We start from the raw sequence: 25,155 nt of genomic DNA on the forward strand, positions 1-25,155 counted from the left end.
CCCCCTCCCCTCACGGAATTCCCGCTTTTCCACCCTCTTTTTTTCCCAATTTTTTTAATTTTTTCCCGTTTTTTCCCCTCCCTCAAATTCCCTTTTTTTCTCCTCTTCAATTTCCCCCCCTCAAACCCCGCCCGAAATTCCCTTTTTTCCCATTTTTCCCTCATTTCCCCTCCATTTAAATCCCCGTTTCTTCCCCCTTTTTTCCCCTCCCCGTTCCCCCCCTTTCATTCCCAATTTTTCCCGATTTTTCCCGATTTTTCCCGATTTTCCCCTCCCAAATTCCCTTTTCCCGCTCATTTCTCCCTCCCGTTAAATTCCCATTTTCCCCCCCACGTTTTTCCCAATTTTCCTCATTTTAATTCCCATTTTATTCCCAATTTATTCCCGTTTAATTCCCCTTTAATTCCCATTTTATTCCTAATTTATTCCTGTTTATTCCCATTTTAATTCCCATTTATTCCTAATTTATTCCCATTTATTTCCCCCTTTAATTCCGATTTATTCCCATTTTATTCCCGTTTAATTCCCCTTTAATTCCCAATTTATTCCTGTTTATTCCCATTTTAATTCCCATTCATTCCTAATTTATTCCTGTTTATTCCCATTTTAATTCCCATTTATTTCCCATTTTTTCCCATTTTATTTCCATTTAATTCCATTTTATTCCCATTTTTATTCCCCTTTAATTCCCATTTTATTCCCCTTTAATTCCCAATTTATTCCTATTTTATTCCCATTTTACTCCCATTTATTTCCCGTTTTATCCTGATTTAATTCCCATTTTATTCCCATTTATTTCCCCTTTAATTCCCATTTTTATTCCCATTTATTCCCATTTATTCCTATTTTAATTCCCCTTTAATTCCCCTTTAATTCCCCTTTAATTCCCATTTTATTCCCATGCCCCGCCCCTCCCCTCCCCCCCCCCGCTGACCCCTCCCCCCCGCTGGGGGCGGGGCCTGGCGATGCCATCGATCGGCTATCGGCTATCGATTATCGGCTATCGGCTATCGATTATCGGCTATCGGGGGGCGGGGCCGCCCCTCCCCCCCCTGCTGGCGGCCATGGCCTCGCTGGGACCCCCCGGGGCGCTGGGTGAGTGATCGATTATCGGTTATCGATTATCGGCTATCGATTATCGGCTATCGATTATCGGCTATCGGTTATCGGTTATGGATTATCGGTTATCGATTATTGGGTATCGGTTATAGGGTATCGGTTATCAGTTATCGGTTATCGATTATCGGTTATTGGCTATCGGTGATCGGTTATCGGGTATCAATTATCGGGTATCGGTTATCGATTATCGGGTATTGGTTATCGGTTATTGGGTATCGATTATCGGTTATCGGCTATCGATTATCGGGTATCGGTTATCGGCTATCAATTATCCATTATCGGGTATCAATTATCAGCTATCGGTTATCGGCTATCGATTATCAAGTATCGGTTATCGGCTATCGATTATCAAGTATCGGTTATCAGTTATCGGTTATGGATTATCGGTTATCGATTATCGGGTATCGGTTATCGGCTATCGATTATCCGTTATCAGGTATCAATTATCGGGTATCGGTTATCGATTATCGGGTATCGGTTATCGGCTATCGATTATCGGTGATCGGTTATCGGCTATCGATTATCGGGTATCGGTTATCGGCTATCGATTATCCGTTATCAGGCATCAATTATCGGTTATCAGGCATCAATTATCGGTTATCAGCTATCAATTATCGGTTATGGATTATTGGTTATCGGGTATCAGTTATCGGTTATCGATTATCGGGTATCGGTTATAGGGTATCGGTTATCGGTTATTGGCTATTGGCGATCGGTTATCGGGTATCGATTATCAGCTATCGGTTATTGGCTATCGATTATCCGTTATCAGGTATCAATTATCGGTTATCAGCTATCGATTATCAAGTATCGGTTATCAGTTATCGGTTATGGGTTATCGATTATCGATTATCGGGTATCGGTTATCGGCTATCGATTATCCGTTATCAGGTACCAATTATTGGCTATCGGTTATCGTCTATCGGTTATCGGTTATTGATTATCCGTTATCGGCTATCGGTTATCGGCTATCGATTATCAGCTATCAATTATTTGGTACCAATTATCGGTTATCGGTTTTTGGCTATCGATTATTGGTTCTTGGTTATTGATCAGCGACTATCGGTTATCGATTAGCAGCTATCAGCCATTGGTTATTGATCAGCAGCTATCGGTTATTGATCAGCAGTTATCGGTTATTGATCAGCAGTTATCAGTTATCAGTTATTGATCAGCAGCTATCGGTTATTGATCAGCAGCTATCGGTTATTGATCAGCAGCTATCGGTTATCAGTTATTGATCAGCAGCTATCGGTTATTGATCAGCAGCTATCGGTTATTGATCAGCAGTTATCAGGTGTCCGTCTGTCCCCCCAAAATCCCCAAATTTTTCCCGCCAAAATCCCCAATTTTTCCCGCCAAAATTCCCAATTTTTCCCGCCAAATCCCATTTTTCCCGCCAAATCCCATTTTCCCCGTTTTTCCCCATTTCCCCCCATTTTTCCCCATTTTTCCCCCGTTTTTCCCCATTTTTTCCCCGTTTTTTCCCCTTTTTTTTAACTTTCCCATTTTTCCCGTTTTTCTCCTCATTCCAGGTTTCCCCAAAATCCCATTTTTCCCCCAAAATCCCATTTTTTCCCCAAAAAATCCCATTTCTTCCCATTTTTCCCCCGTTTTTCCCCAATTTTTGCCATTTTTTACCCTTTTTTTTCCAATTTTCTCATTTTTTTTAATTTTCCCGATTTTCCCATTTTTCTCCCCATTCCAGGCTCCCCCAAAATCCCTTTTTTTCCCATTTTTCCCCCAAAAAATCCCATTTTTTCTTCATTTTTCCCCAAAAATCCCATTTTTTCCACGTTTTTTCGCCGTTTTTCCCATTTTTTTTAATTTTCCCGATTTTCCCGTTTCTCTCCCCATTCCAGGCTCCCTAAAATCCCATTTTTCCCCAAAAAATCCCATTTTTTCTTCATTTTTCCCCCCAAAATCCCATTTTTTCTTCATTTTTTCCCCCAAAAATCCCATTTTTTCCCATTTTTCCCCCAAAAAATCCCATTTTTTCTTCATTTTTCCCCCCAAAATCCCATTTTTTCCCATTTTTCCCCCCAAAAATCCCATTTTTTTCCATTTTTCCCCCCAAAAAATCCCATTTTTTCCACTTTTTTCGCCGTTTTTCCCATTTTTTTTAATTTTCCCAATTTTCCCGTTTCTCTCCCCATTCCAGGCTCCCTAAAATCCCATTTTTCCCCCCAAAAATCCCATTTTTTCCCATTTTTCCCCCCAAAATCCCATTTTTTCCCACGTTTTTTTGCCGTTTTTCCCATTTTTTTTAATTTTCCCATTTTTCCCATTTTTCTCCCCATTCCAGGCTCCCTAAAAATCCCATTTTTTCCCATTTTTCCCCCCAAAAATCCCATTTTTTCCCCCCAAAATCCCATTTTTTTCCACGTTTTTTCGCTGTTTTTCCCATTTTTTTAAATTTTCCCGATTTTCCCGTTTTTCTCCCCATTCCAGGCTCCCCCCCCGCGGGCCGGGGGCCGCTCCCTCCCCCCTCGGCCGCTCTGCTCCTCTCGTGCTCGGGGCTCGTGGCCTTCGTCCTCCTCCTCCTCACCTGCCTGTGCTGCCGGCGCGGCGACCTCGGCTTCAAGGTGAGACCCGAAACCGCCCCAAATCACCCAAAATCAGCCCAAAATCACACGAAATCAGCCCAAAATCAGCCAAAATCAGCCCAAATCAGCCCAAAATCACCCCAAAATCAGCCCAAAATCACACGAAATCAGCCCAAATCAGCCCAAAATCAGCCAAAATCACCCGAAACCAGCCCAAATCGCCCCAAAATCAGCCAAAATCACCCGAAATCAGCCCAAAATCACCCGAAATCAGCCAAAATCAGCCCAAATCACCCCAAAATCACCCCAAAATCGCCCCAAAATCAGCCCAAAATCAGCCCAAAACCGCCCAAAATCGCCCAAAAACGGGAAAAACCGACCCCGGAACAGCAAAACTCGCCCAAAATCACCCCAAAATCACCCAAAATCACCCAAAATCACCCCGAAATCACCCAAAATCACCCCAAAATCACCCAAAATCACCCAAAATCACCCAAAATCACCCAAAATCACCCCAAAATCACCCAAAATCACCCAAAATCACCCAAAATCAGCCCAAAATCACCCAAAATCAGCCCAAAATCGCCCAAAATCACCCCAAAATCAACCCAAAAATCCAAAAATTCCCAAATCCCAAAAAGATCCCAAAAAAATCCCAAAAATCCATAAAAAATATTCCCAAAAAATTCCCAAAAAAATTCCCCAAAAATCCAAAAAAAATCCCCCAAAAATTCCCAAAAAATCAAAAAAATCCCCAAAAAAATTCCCAAAAAATCCCAAAAAAATCCAAAAAAATCCCCCAAAATCCCCGGATTTCCCGGATTTCCCGGATTTCCCTGGCAGGAGTTCGAGAACCCCGAGGGGGACGAAGATTCCGGGGATTTCAACCCAAAAAATCCCAAAAAATCCCCCAAAAAATCCCCAAAAAATCCCCAAAAATTCCAAAAAAATTCCAAAAAAATCCCCAAAAATTCCCAAAAATTCAAAAAAAATCCCAAAAAATCTCCAGAAATTCCCCAAAAAAATCCCCCAAAAATTCCCCAAAAATCCCCAAAAAATCCCAAAAAATCCCAAAAAATCCCAAAGATCCCGGAAAAAATATTCCCTCAAAATCTCAAAAAAGTCCCCAAAAATCGCCAAAAAATCCCAAAAAATCCCCAAAAAATCCCAAAAAATTCCCAGAAATTCCCAAAAAATCCCCAAAAAATCCCAAAAATCCATAAAAAATATTCCCAAAAAGTTCCCCAAAGATCAAAAAAAAATTCCCAAAAAATCCCCAAAAAATCCCAAAAAAAATCCCAAAAAATAAAAAAAATCCCCAAAAATCCAAAAAATCCCAAAAATCCATAAAAAATATTCCCAAAAATTCCCCCCAAAAATCCCAAAAAATCCCCAAAAATTCCCAAAAAATTACCAAAAAATCCCAAAAAATCCCCCCAAAAATTCAAAAAAAATCCAAAAAAAAATCTCAAAAAATTCTCAAAAAATCAAAAAAAATTCCCAAAAAATTCTCAAAAAATCCTCTAAAAAATCCCAGAAAATCCCAAAAAAATCCCAAAAAATAAAAAAAAAATCCCAAAAATATCCCAAAAAAATCCAAAAAAATCCCAAAAAACTCCCAAAAAAATCCAAAAAAATCCAAAAAAATCCAAAAAAATCCCAAAAATAATCCCAAAAAAATCCCCCAAAATTCCCGGAATTCCCGGATTTCCCGGAATTCCCGGATTTCCCTGGCAGGAGTTCGAGAACCCCGAGGGGGACGAAGATTCCGGGGATTTTTCTCCTCATCCCGAGGATTCCTCCTCATCCTCGCCCTCCCCTCCCCCCGAGGTGTTCGTGGTGCCCCTGGAGCCGCCCCCGGGTACGGAAAAACGGGGAAAAAACGGGAAAAATGGGAAAAACGGGAAAAAAACGGGGGGAAAATGGGAAAAACGGGAAAAAAACGGGGAAAAAACGGGAAAAATGGGAAAAACGGGAAAAAAACGGGGGGAAAATGGGGAAAATGGGGAAAAAACGGGAAAAAACGGGAAAAACGGGAAAAACGGGAAAAAAATGGGAAAAAACAGGAAAAATGGGAAAAAACGGGAAAAACGGGAAAAACGGGGAAAAACGGGAAAAACGGGAAAAAAATGGGAAAAAACAGGAAAAATGGGAAAAAACGGGAAAAACGGGAAAAAACGGGAAAAATGGGGAGAAAATGGGGAAAAAACGGGAAAAACGGGAAAAACGGGAAAAACGGGGAAAAAACGGGGGGAAATGGGGAAAAATGGGGAAAAATGGGGAAAAACGGGGAAAAAATCTGAAAAAATGGGAGAAAATGGGGAAAAATGGGAAAAAATGGGAAAAAATGGGAATTTGGGAGGGAAAATTGGGAAAAATGGGAATAATGGGGAAAAATGGGAAAAATGGGGAAAAAACGGGGAAAAAATAGGAAAAAATGGGAAAAAATGGGAAAAGAACGGGGGAAAATGGGAAAATCGGAAATTCGGGAGGGAAAATGGGGGAAAAATGGGAAAAAATGGGGAAAAACAGGGGAAAACGGGAAAAAATGGGAATTTGGGAGGGAAAATGGGGGAAAAATGGGGAAAAATGGGAGAAAATGGGAGAAAATGGGGAAAAAATGGGAAAAAATGGGGAAAAAATGGGGAAAATTGGGAAAAAATGGGGAAAAATGGGGAAAATGGGGGGAAATGGGGGGAAAACGGGGAAAAATGGGAAAAAAATGGGGAAAAATGGGGAAAAATGGGGAGAAATGGGAATAATGGGGAAAAAACGGGGAAAAATGGGGGGAAAATGGGAAAAAATGGGAGAAAATGGGGAAAAAATGGGAGAAAATGGGGAAAAATGGGGAAAAATGGGGGAAAAACGGGGAAAAAATGGGGAAAATGGGGAAAAAACAGGAAAAAAATGGGAAAAAACGGGGGAAAAACGGGGAAAAATGGGGAAAAACGGGGAGAAATGGGAAAAAATGGGAAAAAAACGGGGAAAAACGGGAAAAATGGGGGAAAAATGGGGAAAAAACGGGGGAAAATGGGGAAAAATGGGGGAAAAATGGGGAAAAATGGGGGAAAAATGGGGAAAAACAGGGAAAACGGGGAAAAATGGGGAAAAACAGGAAAAAAATTGGAAAAAATGGGGGAAAATGGGGAAAAAATGGGAAAAAATGGGAGAAAATGGGGAAAAAATGGGAAAAAAACAGGGAAAAATGGGGAAAAACGGGGAAAAATGGGGAAAAATGGGAAAAAATGGGAAAAAAATGGGGAAAAATGGGGAAAAAATGGGGAAAAATGGGGGAAAAATGGGAAAAAACGGGGGGAAATGGGAAAATCGGAAATTCGGGAGGGAAAATGGGGGAAAAATGGGGAAAAAACGGGAAAAATGGGAAAAAACGGGAAAAATGGGGAAAAACGGGGGGAAATGGGGAAAAATGGGAAAAAATGGGGGAAAAATAGGGAAAAATGGGAAAAAATGGGAATTTTGGGGGGAAAATGGGAATTTGGGAGGGAAAATTGGGGAAAATGGGAAAAAATGGGAAAAATTTGGAAAAAATGGGAAAAAAATGGGAGTTTTGGAGGGAAAAATGGGAATTTGGGATGGGAAAATGGGAGAAATGGGAGAAAATGGGAATTTGGGAGGGAAAAATGGGAAAAAATGGGGGAAAATGGGCAAAAATGGGGAAAAATGGGAATTTAGGGGGAAAAAATGGGAAAAAAATGGGAAAATTGGGGGGAAATGGGAAAAAAATGGGAATTTGGGTTGGGAAAATGGGAATTTGGGAGGGAGAAAATGGGAATTTAGGGGGGAAAATCAGGATTTTGGGGTGGAAAAATTACAGGATTTTGGGGATTTGGGAATTCTGGTTGGAAAATGGGGAATTCTGGGTGGAAAATGGGGAATTTTGGGTCAAAAATGGGGAATTTTGGGTGGAAAATGGGGAATTTTGGGTGGAAAATGGAATTTTGGGTGGAAAATGGGAATTTTGGGTGGAAAATGGGAATTTTGGGTGGAAAATGGGGAATTTTGGGTGGAAAACCGGGAATTTTGGGTGGAAAACCGGGAATTTTGGGGGGAAAATGAGGAATTTTGGGTGGAAAATGGGGAATTTTGGGTGGAAAATGGAATTTTGGGTGGGAAATGGGGAATTTTGGGTGGAAAATGGGGAATTTTGGGTGGAAAATGGGGAATTTTGGGTGGAAAATGGGGAATTTTGGGTGGAAAACCGGGAATTTTGGGTGGAAAATGGGGAATTTTGGGTGGAAAATGGGGAATTTTGGGTGGAAAATGGGGAATTTTGGGTGGGAAATGGGAATTTTGGGGGAAAATGGGGAATTTTGGGGGGGAAAATGGGGAATTTTGGGTGGAAAATGGGAATTTTGGGTGGGAAATGGGGAATTTTGGGTGGAAAATGGGAATTTTGGGTGGAAAATGGGGAATTTTGGGTGGAAAATGGGGAATTTTGGGTGGAAAATGGGGAATTTTGGGTGGAAAACCGGGAATTTTGGGTGGAAAATGGGGAATTTTGGGTGGAAAATGGGAATTTTGGGTGGAAAATGGGGAATTTTGGGTGGAAAATGGGAATTTTGGGTGGAAAATGGGGAATTCTGGGTCGAAAATGGGGAATTTTGGGTGGAAAACCGGGAATTTTGGGTCAAAAATGGGGAATTTTGGGTGGAAAATGGGGAATTTTGGGTGGAAAATGGGAATTTTGGGTCAAAAATGGGGAATTTTGGGTCAAAAATGGGGAATTTTGGGTGGAAAATGGGAATTTTGGGTGGAAAATGGGAATTTTGGGTGGAAAACCGGGAATTTTGGGTGGAAAATGGGGAATTTTGGGTGGGAAATGGGGAATTTTGGGTGGAAAATGGGAATTTTGGGTGGAAAATGGGAATTTTGGGTGGAAAATGGGAATTTTGGGTGGAAAATGGGGAATTTTGGGTGGAAAATGGGGAATTTTGGGTGGAAAATGGGGAATTTTGGGGGAAAATGGGGAATTTTGGGTGGAAATGGGGAATTTTGGGTGGAAAATGGGAATTTTGGGTGGAAAATGGGGAATTTTGGGTGGAAAATGGGGAATTTTGGGTGGAAAATAGGAATTTTGGGTGGAAAACCGGGAATTTTGGGTGGAAATGGGGAATTTTGGGTGGGAAATGGGGAATTTTGGGTCAAAAATTGGGAATTTTGGGTGGAAATGGGGAATTTTGGGTGGAAAATGGGGAATTTTGGGTGGAAAATGGGAATTTTGGGTGGAAAACCGGGAATTTTGGGTCAAAAATGGGGAATTTTGGGTGGAAAATGGGGAATTTTGGGTGGAAAACCGGGAATTTTGGGTGGAAAACCGGGAATTTTGGGTGGAAAATGGGGAATTTTCGGTGGAAAATGGGGAATTTTGGGTGGAAAACCGGGAATTTTGGGTGGAAAATGGGGAATTTTGGGTGGAAAACCGGGAATTTTGGGTGGAAAATGGGGAATTTTGGGTGGAAAATGGGGAATTTTGGGTCAAAAATGGGGAATTTTGGGTGGAAAATGGGAATTTTGGGTGGAAAACCGGGAATTTTGGGTGGAAAATGGGAATTTTGGGTGGAAAACCGGGAATTTTGGGGGAAAATGGGAATTTTGGGTGGAAAATGGGAATTTTGGGATTTTGCCAGCGCCGCCGGGGCTGCGGCAGCAGCTGAGCTTCCTGCAGGAAATCGGCACCGGATGGTTCGGAAAGGTCGGGAATCTTCCGGAATGTTCCGGAACCTTCGGGAATTTTCAGGATTTGGGGGGATTTTTTGGGGATTTTTTGGAATTTGGGGGGATTTTTTGGGAATTTTCAGGGAAATTTGGGAATTTTGGGAGGAAATTGGGAATTTTGAGGGGGGATTTTGGATTTTTTTGGGATTTTCCAGGGGATTTTTGGGGGGGTTTTTAACGGGGTTTTTTTGGGAATTTTTAATGGGAATTTTTGGGGGATTTTGGGGCTTTTTTGGGGGGATTTTCCAGGGGATTTGGGGGGAATTTTTAACTGGAATTTTTGAGGGATTTTGGGGTTTTTTTGGGGGGATTTTCCAGGGGATTTTTGGGTGGAATTTTGGGGATTTTTGGGATTTTCCAGGGAATTTTGGGGGGGAATTTTTAACCGGATTTTTTTGGGATTTTTGGGGTTTTTTTGGGATTTTCCAGGGGATTTTGGGTGGAATTTTGGGGGTTTTTTGGGGGATTTTGGGGGGATTTTGGGGGGAATTTTTAACAAGATTTTTGGAGGGATTTTGGGGGTTTTTTTGGGATTTTTGGGGGGATTTTGGGGGGATTTTGGGGGGAATTTTTAACCAGATTTTTGGGGGATTTTGGGGTTTTTTTGGGATTTTTGGGGGGATTTTGGGGGGAATTTGGGGGGAATTTTTAACCGGATTTTTGGGTGGAATTTTGGGGATTTTTTTTTATTTTCCAGGTGATTCTGGGGGGATTTGGGGGGAATTTTTAACCGGATTTTTTGGGGGATTTTTGGGGTTTTTTTGGGATTTTCCAGGGGATTTTGGGGTGGAATTTTGGGGTTTTTTTGGGATTTTCCAGGGGATTCTGGGGGAATTTGGGGGGAATTTTTAACAAGATTTTTGGAGGGATTTTGGGGGTTTTTTTGGGATTTTTGGGGGGATTTTGGGGGGAATTTTGGGGGAATTTTTAACCGGATTTTTTTGGGGATTTTGGGGTTTTTTTGGGATTTTTGGGGGGATTTTTGGGGGGATTTTGGGGGGAATTTTTAACCGGATTTTTTGGGGGATTTTGGGGTTTTTTTGGGATTTTCCAGGGGATTTTGGGGGGATTTTGGGGGAATTTTTAACCAGATTTTTTGGGGGATTTTGGGGGGATTTTGGGGGGAATTTTTAACTGGATTTTTTGGGGGATTTTGGGGTTTTTTTTGGGATTTTTTGGGGGATTTTGGGGGGATTTTGGGGGGAATTTTTAACCGGATTTTTTGGGGGATTTTGGGGGGATTTTGGGGGGAATTTTTTGGGGGATTTTGGGGGGATTTTGGGGGGAATTTTTAACCAGATTTTTTGGGGGGATTTTTGGGTTTTTTTGGGATTTTCCAGGTGATTCTGGGGGAGCTGAGGGGGGGTCCCGGCCCCGCCCAGGTGGTGGTGAAGGAGCTGCGGGCGGGGGCCGGGACCCCCGAGAGGAGGCGGTTCCTGGCTGAGGCTGAGCCCTACAGGTACCCAAAAACACCCAAAAACACCCCAAAAACACCCCAAAAACACCCCAAAAACACCCCAAAATTACCCAAAAACACCCCAAAAACATCCCAAAAACACCCAAAAACACCCCAAAACACCACAAAACACCCCAAAACATCCCAAAACACCCAAAAACAACCAAAAACACCCCAAAAACACCTAAAAACACCCAAAAACATCCCAAAAACACCCAAAAACACCCCAAAACCACCCAAAATTACCCAAAAACACCCCAAGAACACCCCAAAAACACACCAAGAACACCCCAAAAGCACCCCAAAACACCCAAAAACACCCCAAAAACACCTCAAAAACACCCCAAAACACCCCAAAATACCCTGAAAATACCCCAAAGCCACCAAAAACATCTCGGTAACACTCCAAAAACAACAAAAAACACCCAAAATTCACCAAAATCACCCCAAAAACACCCAAAGCAGCCAAAATACTCCCAAAACACCCCAAAAACACCAAAAAAACCCCACCTGGAATGTCCCAAAATATCCCAAAACCACCCCAAAAATGGAATTTGGGTGGAATTTCCTGCGGAATTCCCGGATTTGGGGCTCCCTGGGGCCGGGACCCCTGGGAATTTTGGGAATTTGGGGAAAATTTGGGAATTTGGGGAATTTTGGGTGGAATTTGAGGATTTTGGGGGTCCCTGGCTGGAATTTGGGTGGAATTTTGGGAGAATTTTGGGATAATTTTGGGTGTTTTGGGTGAAATTTCCTGCGGAATTCCCGGATTTGGGGCTCCCCGGGGCTGGGACCCCTCGGAAATCCGGGAATTTTGGGGAAATTTGGGAAAATTTGGGAAAATTTGGGAAAATTTGGGAATTTTGGGGAATTCCGGGGGGAATTTTGGGCAGAATTCCCGGATTTTGAGCCTTCCCAGGGCTGAATTTGGGGTGTTTTGGGTGGAATTTCACCCGGAATTCCCGGATTTGGGGCTCCCCGGGGCCAGAAATTTGGGAATTTTGGAAAAATTTTGGAAAAATTTGGGGAATTTTGGGTGGAATTTGAGGATTTTGGGGGTCCCTGGCTGGAATTTTGGGTGGAATTTTGGGAGAATTTGGGGAGAATTTGGGGTGTTTTGGGTGAAATTTCACCCGGAATTCCCGGATTTGGGGCTCCCCGGGGCCGGGACCCCTGGGAAATTCGGGAATTTTGGGGAAAATTTGGGAATTTTGGGGAAATTTGGGAATTCTGGGCCCCTCAGGACCCTTCGCCACCCGAATTTGCTGCGGTGCCTCGGGGGGTGCCGGGAGCGGCCGCTGCTGCTCGTCATGGAATATTGCCAGATGGTGAGCGCGGAATTCCCGGCGCTTCCGGAACCTTCCGGGACCTTCCGGAACCTTCCGGGGATTTCTGGGAATTTCTGGGAATTTCGGGGATTTTTGGGGACTTTTTGGGATTTTTGGGGGGATTTTTGGGGGGATTTTTGGGGATTTTGGAGGGATTTTGGGGATTTTTGGGAATTTCCAGGAATTTCTGGGAATTTCGGGGATTTTTGGGGATTTTTTGGGGATTTTTTGGGATTTTTGGGGGGATTTTTGGGGGGATTTTTGGGGATTTTGGAGGGATTTTGGGGATTTTTGGGAATTTCCGGGAATTTTGGGGAATTTTGGGGGGAATTTTGGGGGATTTGGGGGGAGATTTTTAGAAATTTGGGAGGATTTGGGGAATTTTTGGGAATTTCTGGGAATTTCTGGGATTTTGGGGGGGAATTTTGGGGGATTTTGGAGGGATTTTGGGGAATTTTTTGAAATTTCTGGGAATTTTGGGGGGAATTTTGGGTTATTTTGGGGCTGTTTTTTGGGTTATTTTGGGGCTGTTTTGGGTTATTTTGGGGCTGTTTTTTGGCTGATTTGGGGCTGTTTTTTGGGTTATTTTGGGGCTGTTTTTTGGGTTATTTTGAGGCTGTTTTTTGGCTTTTTTGGGGCTGTTTTGGGTTATTTTTGGGCTGTTTTGGGTTATTTTGGGTTATTTTGGGGCTGTTTTTGGGGCTGTTTTGGGTTATTTTGGGGCTGTTTTGGGTTATTTTGGGGCTGGTTTTGGGTTGGTTTTTGTCTGTTTTTTGTCTGTTTTTTGTCTGTTTTTGGGGCTGTTTTGGGGCTGTTTTTTGGGTTATTTTGGGGCTGTTTTTTGGGTTATTTTGGGGCTGGTTTGGGTTATTTTGGGGCTGTTTTTTGGGTTATTTTGGGGCTGTTTTGGGGCTGGTTTTTTGGCTGTTTTGGGGCTGGTTTTTGGGTTATTTTGGGGCTGTTTTTTGGGTTATTTTGGGGCTGTTTTGGGTTATTTTGGGGCTGTTTTGGGGCTGTTTTTGGGGCTGTTTTGGGGCTGTTTTTTGGGCTGTTTTGGGTTATTTTGGGTTATTTTGGGGCTGTTTCAGGGGGACCTGAAGCGTTACCTGCGGGCGCAGCGGGGGCAGGGTGGGGGAGGGGCGGCCCCTCCCCCGCTGCCCCCCCGGGATTTGGGGACCCTGCAGCGTTTGGCCCTCGAGGTCACCCGGGGGCTGCGGCACCTGCACCGCCACGGATTCGTGCACAGGTACCCCCAAAATCCCGGGAATTCAACCCAAAAAAAATCCCGGGAATTCCACCCAAAAATCCCGGGAATTCAACCCAAAAATCCTGGGAATTCCACCCAAAAATCCCGGGAATTCAACCCAAAAAAATCCCGAAAAAATCCACCCCAAAATCCCCGAAAAAATCCCCCAAAATCCCGGGAATTCCACCCAAAAATCCCGGGAATTCCACCCAAAAATCCCGGGAATTCCACCCAAAAAAATCCCCAAAAAAATCCCCCCAAAATCCCCGAAAAAATCCCCCCAAATCCCGGGAATTCCACCCAAAAAAAATCCTGGGAATTTCACCCAAAATCCCGGGAATTTCACCCCAAAAATCCCGGGAATTTCACCCCAAAATCCCGGGAATTCAACCCAAAAATCCCGGGAATTCCACCCAAAAAAATCCCCGAAAAAATCCCCCCAAAATCCCGGGAATTCAACCCAAAAAATCCCGGGAATTCCACACAAAAATCCCGGGAATTTCACCCAAAAAAATCCCGGGAATTCAACCCAAAAAAATCCCGGGAATTTCACCCAAAAATCCTGGGAATTCCACCCAAAAAAATCCCCGAAAAAATCCACCCCAAAATCCCGGGAATTCCACCCAAAAAAATCCCGGGAATTTCACACAAAAATCCCGGGAATTTCACCCAAAAAAAATCCCGAAAAAATCCCAAAAAAACCCCTCAAAAAACGGCAAAATTCCCATAAAAATCCAGAAAAATTCCCATAAAAATCCCAAAAATTCCACCCAAAATCCTGGGAATTCCACCCAAAAATCTCGGGAATTCCACCAAAAAAAATTCCCCAAAAAATGGCAAAATTCCCATAAAAATCAAAAAAATTCTGCCCAAAAATCCCGGGAATTTCAACCCAAAATCCCAGGAATTTCCCCCAAAAATCCCGGGAATTTCACCCAAAAAAATCCCCCAAAAATAAAAAAAAAAATCCCCAAAAAATCCCTCAAAAAATGGCAAAATTCCCATAAAAATCCATAAAAATTCCCATAAAAATAAAAAAAAAATTCCCATAAAAATCAAAAAAATTCCCATAAAAATAAAAAAAAATTCCCATAAAAATCAAAAAAATTCTGCCCAAAAATCCCGGGAATTCCACCCAAAAAAATCCAAAAAAAATTCCCGCGAAAAACTGAAAAATTCCCATAAAAATCCATAAAAATTCCCATAAAAATCAATAAAATTCTGCCCAAAAATCCCGGGAATTCCACCCAAAAAATTCCCATTTCCCCCCCATAAAATTCCCATTTTCCCCCCAAATTTCCCCCATTTCCGCCAAAACCCCCCCCGGAATTTTCTGGAATTTTTTTTTTTTTTTTAATAATTTTATTTTATTTTATTTTATTTTTTTTTCCCCTCTTTTAAAATCCTTTGGGAATTTTTTCCCGGCGGGAATTGGGCGGGCAGCGACCTGGCGCTCCGGAACGTTCTGCTGAGCTCGGAGCTGACGGCGCGGATCGGGGACTACGGGCTGGGCCCCGCCAACTACCGGGTACGGGACGGCGGGAATGCGGGGGGAAAAGAGGGAAAAACGGGAAAAACGGGGGGGAAAAGCGGGAAAAACGGGAAAATCGGGCGGGAAAAACGGGAATTTGGGGGAAAAACGGGAAAAACGGGAAAAACGGGCGGGAAAAACGGGAAAAACGGGGGGGAAAAACGGGAAAAACGAGCGGGAAAAATGGGAAAAACGGGCGGGAAAAATGGGAATTCGGGGGGAAAAGAGGGAAAAACGGGAAAAACGGGCGGGAAAAGCGGGAAAAACGGGAAAAACGGGGGGAAAAGCGGGAAAAACGGGCGGGAAAAGCGGGAAAAACGGGAATTCTGGGGGGAAAAGCGGGAAAAACGGGGAAAACGGGGGGAAAAGCGGGAAAAACGGGAAAAACGGGGAAAACGGGAAAAACGGGCGGGAAAAATGGGAAAAACGGGCGGGAAAAGCGGGAAAAACGGGAATTCTGGGGGGAAAAGCGGGAAAAACGGGAAAAACGGGCGGGAAAAATGGGAACTCCGGGGGGAAAAACGGGAAAAACGGGAAAAACGGGCGGGAAAAGCGGGAAAAACGGGAAAAACGGGCGGGAAAAGCGGGAAAAACGGGAAAAACGGGCGGGAAAAATGGGAATTTGGGGGGAAAAACGGGAAAAATGGGAAAAACGGGCGGGAAAAACGGGAATTCGGGGGGAAAAGAGGGAAAAACGGGGAAATCGGGGGGAAAAATGGGAATTCGGGGGGAAAAGCGGGAAAAACGGGAAAAACGGGCGGGAAAAGCGGGAATTTGGGGGGAAAAGAGGGAAAAACGGGGAAATCGGGGGGAAAAATGGGAATTCGGGGGGAAAAGCGGGAAAAACGGGAAAAAAATGGGGTTTGGGGGGGAAAAATGGGATTTTGGGGAGAAGAATTGGGATTTTGGGGGGAAAAAATGCGAATTTTGGGGGGAAAACAGGGAAAAATGGGAAAATCAGGGGAAAAAATGGGGTTTGGGGGAAAAAATGGGAAATTTGGGGGGAAAAAATGGGAATTTGTGGGGGAAACGACGGGAATTCCGGGGGGAAAACCGGGAAAAACGGGGAAAAACGGGGGAAAAATGGGAATTCGGGGGGAAAAACGGGAAAAACGGGAAAAAAATGGGGTTTGGGGGGGAAAAATGGGATTTTGGGGAGAAGAATTGGGATTTTGGGGGGAAAAAATGGGAATTCCGGGGGGAAAACAAGGAAAAACAGGAAAATTGGGGGGAAATGGGGTTTGGGGGGAAGAAAAATGGGGTTTTGGGGGAAAAAATGGGATTTTGGAGGGGGAGAATGGGAATTTCGGGGAGAAAATTGGGAATTTGGGAGGGAAAAATGGGAATTTGGGGAAAACAAACGGGATTTTGGAGGGGAAAAATGGGAATTTGGGGGGAAAATTGGGAATTTTGGGAATTCCGGGACATTTGAAGCGGCTTTGGGGAGGATCCGCGGGAATCTGGGGAGGGGGCGGGGCCAACTTTTGGCGGGAATCCTGAGGCGGGGCGTGGTTTTGGCGGGAATCCCGCCGTGTGGTTGGGGACGGGGCCAAGTTTTGGCGGGAATCCTGGAGCGGGGGCGGGGCCGGGTTTTGGCGGGAATCCCAGGTTGGAGGCGGGGTTTTGGCGGGAATCGCGGGGGAGAGGGCGAGGCGTTTTGGCGGGAATCCTGCAGTGTGGGCGTGGCTCAGCTGGGGTGGGGGGGGGGTTTTGGCGGGAATCCCGCGGGGGTGGGGGGGGTGGGGGGGGGGTGTCCGGGTTTCCCTCGGGGTTTCCGGCCCCCGCGTGACGTCACCGCTGACGTCACAGGAGGATTATTACGTCACGGCGGAGCGGGCGCTGGTGCCCCTGCGCTGGGTGGCCCCGGAGCTGCTGAGGGAGCCCCAGGGGGGGCGAGGGGGGCTCAGGGTGGAGCCGCAGAGCCCCGAGAGCAACGTCTGGTCAGGAACCGGGGGGTCCTGGGGGGGTTTGGGTGGGATTTGGGGGGTCCTGGGGGTCCTGGGGGGGATTTGGAGGGGATTTTGGGGGGTCCTGGGGGGATTTTGGGGGGTCCTGGGGGCGTTTGGGGTGGATTTGGGGGGGTTTGGGGGGTCCTGGGGGGGATTTGGGGGGTCCTGAAGGGGTTTGGGAGAGTTTTTGGGGGGCTCTGAGGGAGATTTGGGGACTTTGGGAACACCAGGGTGGGTTTGGTGACCCCAATGACCCCTGGGTGACCCCTGAGTGACCCCAGGATGACCCCAAATGACCCCAGAGTAACCCCAGAATGACCCCAGGATGACCCCAAATGACCCCTGAGTGACCCCAGAATGACCCCAATGACCCCTGAGTGACCCTGAGTGACCCAGATGACCCCTGGGTGACCCCAAAGTGACCCCAGGGTGGGTTTGGTGACTCCAGGGTGACCCCAATGACCCCTTGGTGACCCCCGGGTGACCCCCGGATGACCTCTGACCCCTGGGTGACCCCACAGGGCGCTGGGGGTGACCCTGTGGGAGCTGCTGGAGTGGGGGGCTCAGCCCCTCCCCCACCTCTCGGACCGGCAGCTTTTGGGGCGACTCCGGAGCCGCCGCCCCCCGGAGCTGCCCCCGCCCCGGCTGCAGCTGCCCCCGCAGTGGTGAGGGGGATTGGGGGGATTGGGGGGATTTTGGGGGGTTTGGGGGGATTTGGGGGGATTTTGGGGGGAATTTTGGGACATTTGAGAGGGATTTTGGGAGGAATTGGGGGGATTTTGGGGGATTTTGGGGGATTTTGGGGGGATTTTGGGAGGAATTGGGGGGATTTTGGGGGGATTTTGGGGGGTTTGGGGGGATTTGGGGAGGATTTGGGGGGATTTGGGGGGATTGGGGGGGTTTGGGGGGATTTTGGGGGATTTTGGGACATTTGAGGGGGATTTGGGGGGATTTTGGGACATTTTGGGGGGATTGGGGGGGATTTTGGGGGATTTTGGGACATTTGAGAGGGATTTTGGGAGGAATTGGGGGGATTTTGGGGGGATTTTGGGGGGTTTGGGGGGATTTGGGGAGGATTTGGGGGGATTTTGGGACATTTTGGGGGGTTTTGGGGGGTTTTGGGGGGGTTTTGTGGAGGGAGCTGCCCCCGCCCCGGCTGCAGCTGCCCCCGCAGTGGTGAGGGGGATTTGGGGGGGTTTGGGGGGATTTTGGGGAATTTTGGGACATTTGAGGGGGATTTTAGGGGATTTGAGGGGATTTTGGGAGGATTTGGGGGGATTTTGGGACATTTTGGGACATTTTGGGGGGATTGGGGGGGATTTTGGGACATTTGAGAGGGATTTTAGGAGGAATTGGGGGGATTTTTGGGGCATTTTTGGGGCATTTTGGGGGGATTTGGGGGATTTTGGGACATTTGAAGGGGATTTTAGGGAGATTTTGGGGGATTTGGGGGGATTTGGGGTGATTTGGGGAGGATTTGGGGGGATTTTGGGACATTTGACGGGGATTTGGGGGGATTGGGGGGATTTTTGGGGATTTTGGGGGAATTTGGGGGGATTTGGGGGGATTTGGGGGGATTTTGGGACATTTGAGAGGGATTTTGGGAGGATTTGGGGGGATTTGGGGGATTTTCGGGGATTTTTGGGGGGATCCAAATCCCCCCCAAAATTCCCTCAAATGTCCCAAAATCCCCCCAAAATCCCCCCAAAAAATCCAAAAAAATCCCAAAAAATTCCCCCAAAAATCCCAAAAAATTCCCAGAAAATTCCAAAAAAATTCCCCAAAAATTCAAAAAAATTCCCAAAAAAATCCAAAAATCCCCCCAAAAATCCCCCCAAAAATCCCAAAAAATTCCCCAAAAATCAAAAAAAATCCCAAAAAATTCCCCCAAAAATCCCAAAAATCCCCCCCAAATCCCCAAAAATTCCCCAAAAGTCCCCCAAAAAATCCCCCAAAAATTCCCCAAAAATTAAAAAAAATTCCCAAAATTCCCCAAAATGCCCCAAAATGCCCCAAATCCCCCCAGGCTGGAGCTGCTCCGTTCCTGTCGCCGTCCCCCGGCCGAGCGCCCGACGCTGGAGCAGCTCCACGGGCGCCTCTCGGCCCTGCTGGGCCGACCTTTGACCCCGGCTCCGGCCGCTCCGGCCGCGCTGACCCCTGCCCCGGTCACTGCTCCGGCCGCGCTGACCCCTGCCCCGGTCACTCCTCCGGCCGCTCTGACCCCTGCCCCGGTCACTGCTCCGGCCGCGCTGACCCCTGCCCCGGTCACTGCGGTCACTCCTCCGGCCGCGCTGACCCCTGCCCCGGTCACCGCGGTCACTCCTCCGGCCGCGCTGACCCCTGCCCCGGTCACTGCTCCGGCCGCGCTGACCCCTGCCCCGGTCACTGCGGTCACTCCTCCGGCCGCGCTGACCCCTGCCCCGGTCACCGCGGTCACTCCTCCGGCCGCTCCGGCCACGCCGTTCCCGCTGCTGGAGCCGCTGCCGGACACCGAGGACGTGCTGACGGTCACTCAGGGCCGGGGGGGCGGCCTGGCCTTGGAGTGCGCCTGGCAGCGCGGCCGGAGCGGCCGGAGTGACCGCGGTGACCGCAGTGACCAGGCTGGCTGGAGTGGCTGGAGTGACCGCAGTGACCGCAGTGACCAGGGTGGCTGGAGTGGCTGGAGTGACCGCGGTGACCGCGGTGACCAGGGTGGCTGGAATGGCTGGAGTGACCGCGGTGACCGCGGTGACCGGAGCAGCCGGAGTGGCTGGAGTGGCTGGAGTGACCACGGTGACCGGAGTGACCACAGTGACCGGAGTGGCTGGAGTGGCTGGAGTGACCGCGGTGGCCGGAGTGATTGGAGGGACTGGAGTGACCACGGTGACCGGAGTGACCACGGTGACCGGAGTGGCTGGAGTGGCCAGAGTGGCCATGGTGGCCTGAGTGACCGCGGTGACCGTGGTGGCTGGAGTGACCAGAGTGGCCGGAGTGACCAGAGTGGCCGGAGTGACCAGAGTGGCCGGAGTGACCACAGTGACCAGAGTGGCCGGAGTGCCTGGAGTGACCAGAATGACCGGAGTGACCGCGGTGACCAGAGTGACCGGAGTGACCAGAATGACCAAGATGACCAGAGGAACCGGAATGACCAGAACGACCACAGTGGCCGTAATGACCACAATGACCGGAGTGACCACAATGATTGGAGTGTCCACCATGGCCAGAGTGTCCAGAGTGACCACAGTGACCAGAGTGGCTGCAGTGGCCGCAGTGGCTGGAGTGACCACACTGACCACACTGACCGCAGTGGCCGCAGTGGCCAGAGTGACCACACTGACCGCAGTGGCCGCAGTGACCACACTGACCACACTGACCACACTGACCAGAGTGGCCGCAGTGGCCGCAGTGGCCGCAGTGGCCGCCCCCAGCTGTCCCCGGGGGTGCTGCCGGTGCTGGGGGCCCGAAGCCCCTCGGGGGGCTCCGAGTTCTTCGTGCGATTGGAGGAGCGGGGGGTGACGTCACAGGTGACATCACAGGTGACATCACAGGTGACGTCACAGGTGACACCACAGGTGACGTCACAGGTGACCTCGCAGGTGACGTCACAGGTGACATCACAGGTGACGTCACAGGTGACCTCACAGGTGACGTCACAGGTGACGTCAGAGGTGGCGAAAGCCGCCCCGGACAGGATGGGGGGAGGGGCCGGAGTTTTGGCGGTGGTGGCGTGGGGGAGGGGCCGGACGTTGGGGCAGGAGGGGTCAGCGATGGGTCAGGAGTGGACATCGAGCCAGGACCGGTCATCGGTGACCCAGGACCGGACACTGACCCCGGACCGGTCAGTGATGGGTCAAGAGGGGTCATCGAGACAGGACCAGACACTGACCCAGGACCGGACACTGACCCTGGACCGGTCACCGTTGGGTCAAGAGGGGTCATCAGTGACCCAGGACCGGACACGGATCCAGGACTGGACACGGACCCAGGACCGGTCATCGGTGACCCAGGACCGGACACTGACCCTGGACCGGTCATCGTTGGGTCAAGAGGGGTCATCGGTGACCCAGGACCGGACACGGACCCAGGACCGGACACTGACCCCAGACCGGTCACCGGTGACCCAGGACCGGACACTGACCCTGGACCGGTCATCGTTGGGTCAAGAGGGGTCATCGAGACAGGACCGGACACTGACCCCAGACTGGTCACCGGTGACCCAGGACCGGACATTGATCCCAGACCGGTCACCGTTGGGTCAAGAGGGGTCATCGGTGACCCAGGACCGGACACGGATCCAGGACTGGACACGGACCCAGGACCGGTCATCGGTGACCCAGGACCGGACACTGAGCCAGGACCGGTCATCGTTGAGCCAGGACCGGTCATCGTTGGGTCAAGACCGGGCACTGAGCCCAGACCGGTCAATGTTGAGCCAGGACTGGACATCGCTGAGCCAGGACTGGACATCGCTGAGCCAGGACTGGACATCGCTGAGCCAAGCAAGGCCAACGGCCCAAGAGGCGTCACCGCTGTCCCTGGAGATGACCCCGTGGGGACAAAACCGGACACTGACCCCAAACCGGACACTGAGCCCAAACCGGACACTGACCCCAGACCGGACACTGACCCCAGACCGGACACTGACCCCAGACCGGACACTGAGCCAGGACCGGTCACTGAGCCCAAACCGGACACTGAGCCAGGACCGGACACTGACCCCAGACCGGACACTGACCCTAAACCGGACACTGAGCCAGGACCGGACACTGACCCCAGACCGGTCACTGACCCTAAACCGGACACTGACCCCAAACCGGTCACTGACCCCAGACCGGACACTGAGCCAGGACCGGTCACTGACCCTAAACCGGACACTGACCCCAGACCGGACACTGAGCCAGGACCGGACACTGAGCCAGGACCGGTCACCACTGACCCCAGACCGGTCACTGACCCTAAACCGGACACTGACCCCAGACCGGTCACTGACCCTAAACCGGTCACTGACCCCAGACCGGACACTGACCCCAGACCGGACACTGACCCTAAACCGGTCACTGACCCCAGACCGGACACTGACCCCAGACCGGACACTGACCCCAGACCGGACACTGAGCCAGGACCGGACACTGACCCCAGACCGGACATCGCTGACCCAAGCGGGGTCGGTGGCCCAAGAGGCGTCACCGCTGTCCCTGGAGATGACCCCGTGGGGACAAGGCCGGACATTGAGCCAGGACCGGTCACTGACCCCAGACCGGACACTGACCCCAGACCGGTCACTGTCACCTTTGTCCCCAGAGGTGGCGCCTTGGGGACAAAACTGGACATTGCTGGCCCAGGACCGGACATTGACCCCGGACCGGTCATCGCTGACCCAAGCGGGGTCGGTGGCTCAAGAGGCGTCACCGCTGTCCCTGGAGATGACCCCGTGGGGACAAGGCCGGACACTGAGCCAGGACCGGTCACTGTCACCTTCGTCCCCTGAGGTGGCGCCTTGGGGACAAAACCGGACATCGGTGACCCCAGACCGGTCACCGTTGGGTCAAGAGTGGACACTGACCCCGGACCGGTCACTCCTGACCCCGGACCGGTCACCAGCAACCCCGGAGCCGCCCCCGGTGCCCCCCAGGACGTCGCCGTTGTCACCGGCGGTGGCACCTTGGGGACGAGGGACGACCCCTCTGACCCCGGCCATGTCCCCGAGGCCACCAGAGGGGTCACCAAGGCCACCAAAAGGGTCACTAGGGCCACCAGAGATGTCCCCAAGGCCACCAGAGATGTCCCCAGGGCCACCAGAGATGTCCCCAGGGCCACCAGAGGGGTCACCAAGGCCACCAGAGATGTCCCCAAGGCCACCAGAGATGTCCCCAGGGCCACCAGAGATGTCCCCAGGGCCACCAAAAGGGTCACCAAGGCCACCAGAGGGGTCCCTGAGGCCACCAGAGATGTCCCCAAGGTCACCAGAGATATCCCCAGGGCCACCAGAGATGACCCCAGGGCCACCAAAAGGGTCACCAAGGCCACCAGAGATGTCCCCAAGGCCACCAGAGATGACCCCAGGGCCACCAAAAGGGTCACCAAGGCCATCAGAGATGTCCCCAGGGCCACCAGAGATGTCCCCAGGGCCACCAGAGATGTCCCCGAGGCCACCAGGAGCTGGGGACCCCCTTGGGGACACCCCCAGGGACCCCTTGGGTGGCACCCTGCTGGGGGGGTGTCCCCAAATGCCCCCAAAAGTGTCCCCAGAAGTGTCCCCGATGTCCCCAAAAGTGTCCCCGATGTCCCCAGAGGGGTCCCAGATCCCCCAAATGTCCCCAGAGGGGTCCCCAGTGTCCCCCAAATCCTCTCCGATGTCCCCAGGGGGGTCCCCGATGTCCCCAGGGGGGTCCCCGATGTCCCCAGGGGGGTCCCCGATGTCCCAAATGTCCCCGGGGGGGTCCCTGATGTCCCAAATGTCCCCAAAACTGTCCCAAATGTCCCCAAAATCGTCCCCAAAGGGGTCCCCGAGGAGGAGCCCCAAGTCCCCCGGGAGGTCCCCAAAAACGGGCAGGGGGTCCCCGAGGAAACGCCGCGAGGTGACCCCGAAAACGTCCCCGAAATGCCCCGAAATGTCCCCAAAAAAGTCCCCGAGGGGACAGAGGGACCCGTCCCCAAAAATGTCCCCAAAACGCTCCGAGGTGGCCCCGAAAACCTCCCCAAAAAAGTCCCCAAAAAACCAAGAAATGGCCCAAAAAAAATCCCAAAAAATGTCCCCAAAAAACCAAGAAATGTCCCCAAAAAAATCCCCAAAAATGTCCCCAAAATGCCCCGAAATGTCCCCAAAAAAATCCCCAAAAATGTCCCCAAAAAACCAAGAAATGTCCCCAAAAAAATCCCCAAAAATGTCCCCAAAAATGTCCCCAAAAAACCAAGAAATGTCCCCAAAAAAGTCCCAAGAAATGTCCCCAAAACATCTCGAGATGTCCCCAAAAACCCCAGAAATGTCCCCAAAAATCCCCCAAATGTCCCCAAAACATCTCGAGATGTCCCCAAAAACCCCGGAAATGTCCCCAAAACGCCTCCAAACCTCCCCAAAAACGTCCCCGAGGAGCTCCCCGAGACATCCCAAAATGTCCCCAAAACCCCCGGAAATGGCCCCAAAAACGTCCCCGAAAACGTCCCCGAGGGGCTCCGGGACACGTCACGAGATGGCCCCAAAAATGTCCCCAAAAACCCCGGAAATGTCCCCAAAAACCCCGGAAATGGCCCCAAAAACCCCGGAAATGGCCCCAAAAACCCCAAAAATGGCCCCAAAAACCCCTGAAATGTCCCCAGGCGTGTCTGTGACGTCATCAGGTGTGTCTGTGACGTCATCAGGTGTGTCTGTGATGTCATCGGGTGTGTCTGTGACGTCCCCAATGTCCCCAGGTGTGTCTGTGACGTCACCAGGTGTGTCTGTGACGTCATCAGGTGTGTCTGTGATGTCATCAGGTGTGTCCCCATGCCCAGGTGTGCCCCCAGGTGTGTCTGTGATGTCATCAGATGTATCCATGACGTCACCAGGTGTGTCTGTGACGTCACCAGGTGTATCTGTGACATCATCAGGTGTGTCTGTGACGTCATCAGGTGTGTCTGTGATGTCATCAGGTGTGTCCCCATGCCCAGGTGTGTCCCCAGGTGTGTCTGTGACGTCATCAGATGTATCCGTGACGTCACCAGGTGTGTCTGTGACGTCCCCAATGTCCCCAGGTGTGTCTGTGACGTCACCAGGTGCGTCCCCAATGTCCCCAGGTGCGTCAGTGACATCATCAAGTGTGTCCATGACAACACCAGGTGTGTCTGTGACATCATCAAGCGCGTCTGTGACGTCACCAGGTGTGTCCATGATGTCCCCAATGTCCCCAGGTGTGTCTGTGACGTCACCAGGTGTGTCTGTGACGTCACCAGTGTCCCCAGGTGTGTCCCCAGGTGTGTCAGTGACGTCACCAGGTGCGTCTCTGACGTCCCCAATGTCCCCAGGTGCGTCTCTGACGTCCCCAATGTCCCCAGGTGTGTTACCGTGCCCGGGTGTGTCCCCAGGTGTGTCCCCAATGTCCCCAGGTGTGTCTGTGACATCACCAGATGTGTCTGTGACATCACCAATGTCCCCAGGTGTGTCTGTGACGTCACCAGGTGTGTCTGTGACATCCCCAATGTCACCAGGTGTGTCTGTGACGTCACCAGTGTCCCCAGGTGTGTCCCCAATGTCCCCAGGTGTGTCTGTGACGTCACCAGGTGTGTCTG

General features: G+C 49.8%; 1 protein-coding gene across 10 annotated transcripts in view; it reads left to right on the forward strand.

Moving 5' to 3' along the window:
* LOC111944066 (uncharacterized) overlaps positions 1-25,155 on the forward strand; it is a 27,877-nt gene continuing 2,722 nt past the window's right edge. For 2 of the 10 annotated variants that reach the window (XM_086871514.1, XM_086871510.1), the window contains exons 1-11: positions 1-1,095; positions 3,571-3,704; positions 5,403-5,526; positions 9,314-9,378; positions 10,742-10,860; positions 12,101-12,185; positions 13,274-13,431; positions 14,875-14,959; positions 16,772-16,902; positions 17,433-17,576; positions 18,938-25,146. In XM_086871514.1, the coding sequence (XP_086727640.1) occupies positions 966-1,095; positions 3,571-3,704; positions 5,403-5,526; positions 9,314-9,378; positions 10,742-10,860; positions 12,101-12,185; positions 13,274-13,431; positions 14,875-14,959; positions 16,772-16,902; positions 17,433-17,576; positions 18,938-25,146 (7,384 nt within the window). In that variant the 5' untranslated portion in view covers positions 1-965. The remainder of the gene's footprint in view (positions 1,096-3,570; positions 3,705-5,402; positions 5,527-9,313; positions 9,379-10,741; positions 10,861-12,100; positions 12,186-13,273; positions 13,432-14,874; positions 14,960-16,771; positions 16,903-17,432; positions 17,577-18,937; positions 25,147-25,155) is intronic. The other 8 variants (XM_086871512.1, XM_086871513.1, XM_086871517.1 and 5 more) reach the window with 8 other exon arrangements.

The sequence above is a fragment of the Cyanistes caeruleus genome, chromosome 36 (assembly GCF_971803275.1).
Source record: "Cyanistes caeruleus chromosome 36, bCyaCae1.hap1.1, whole genome shotgun sequence".
Classification (NCBI taxonomy): Eukaryota; Metazoa; Chordata; class Aves; order Passeriformes; family Paridae; genus Cyanistes; species Cyanistes caeruleus.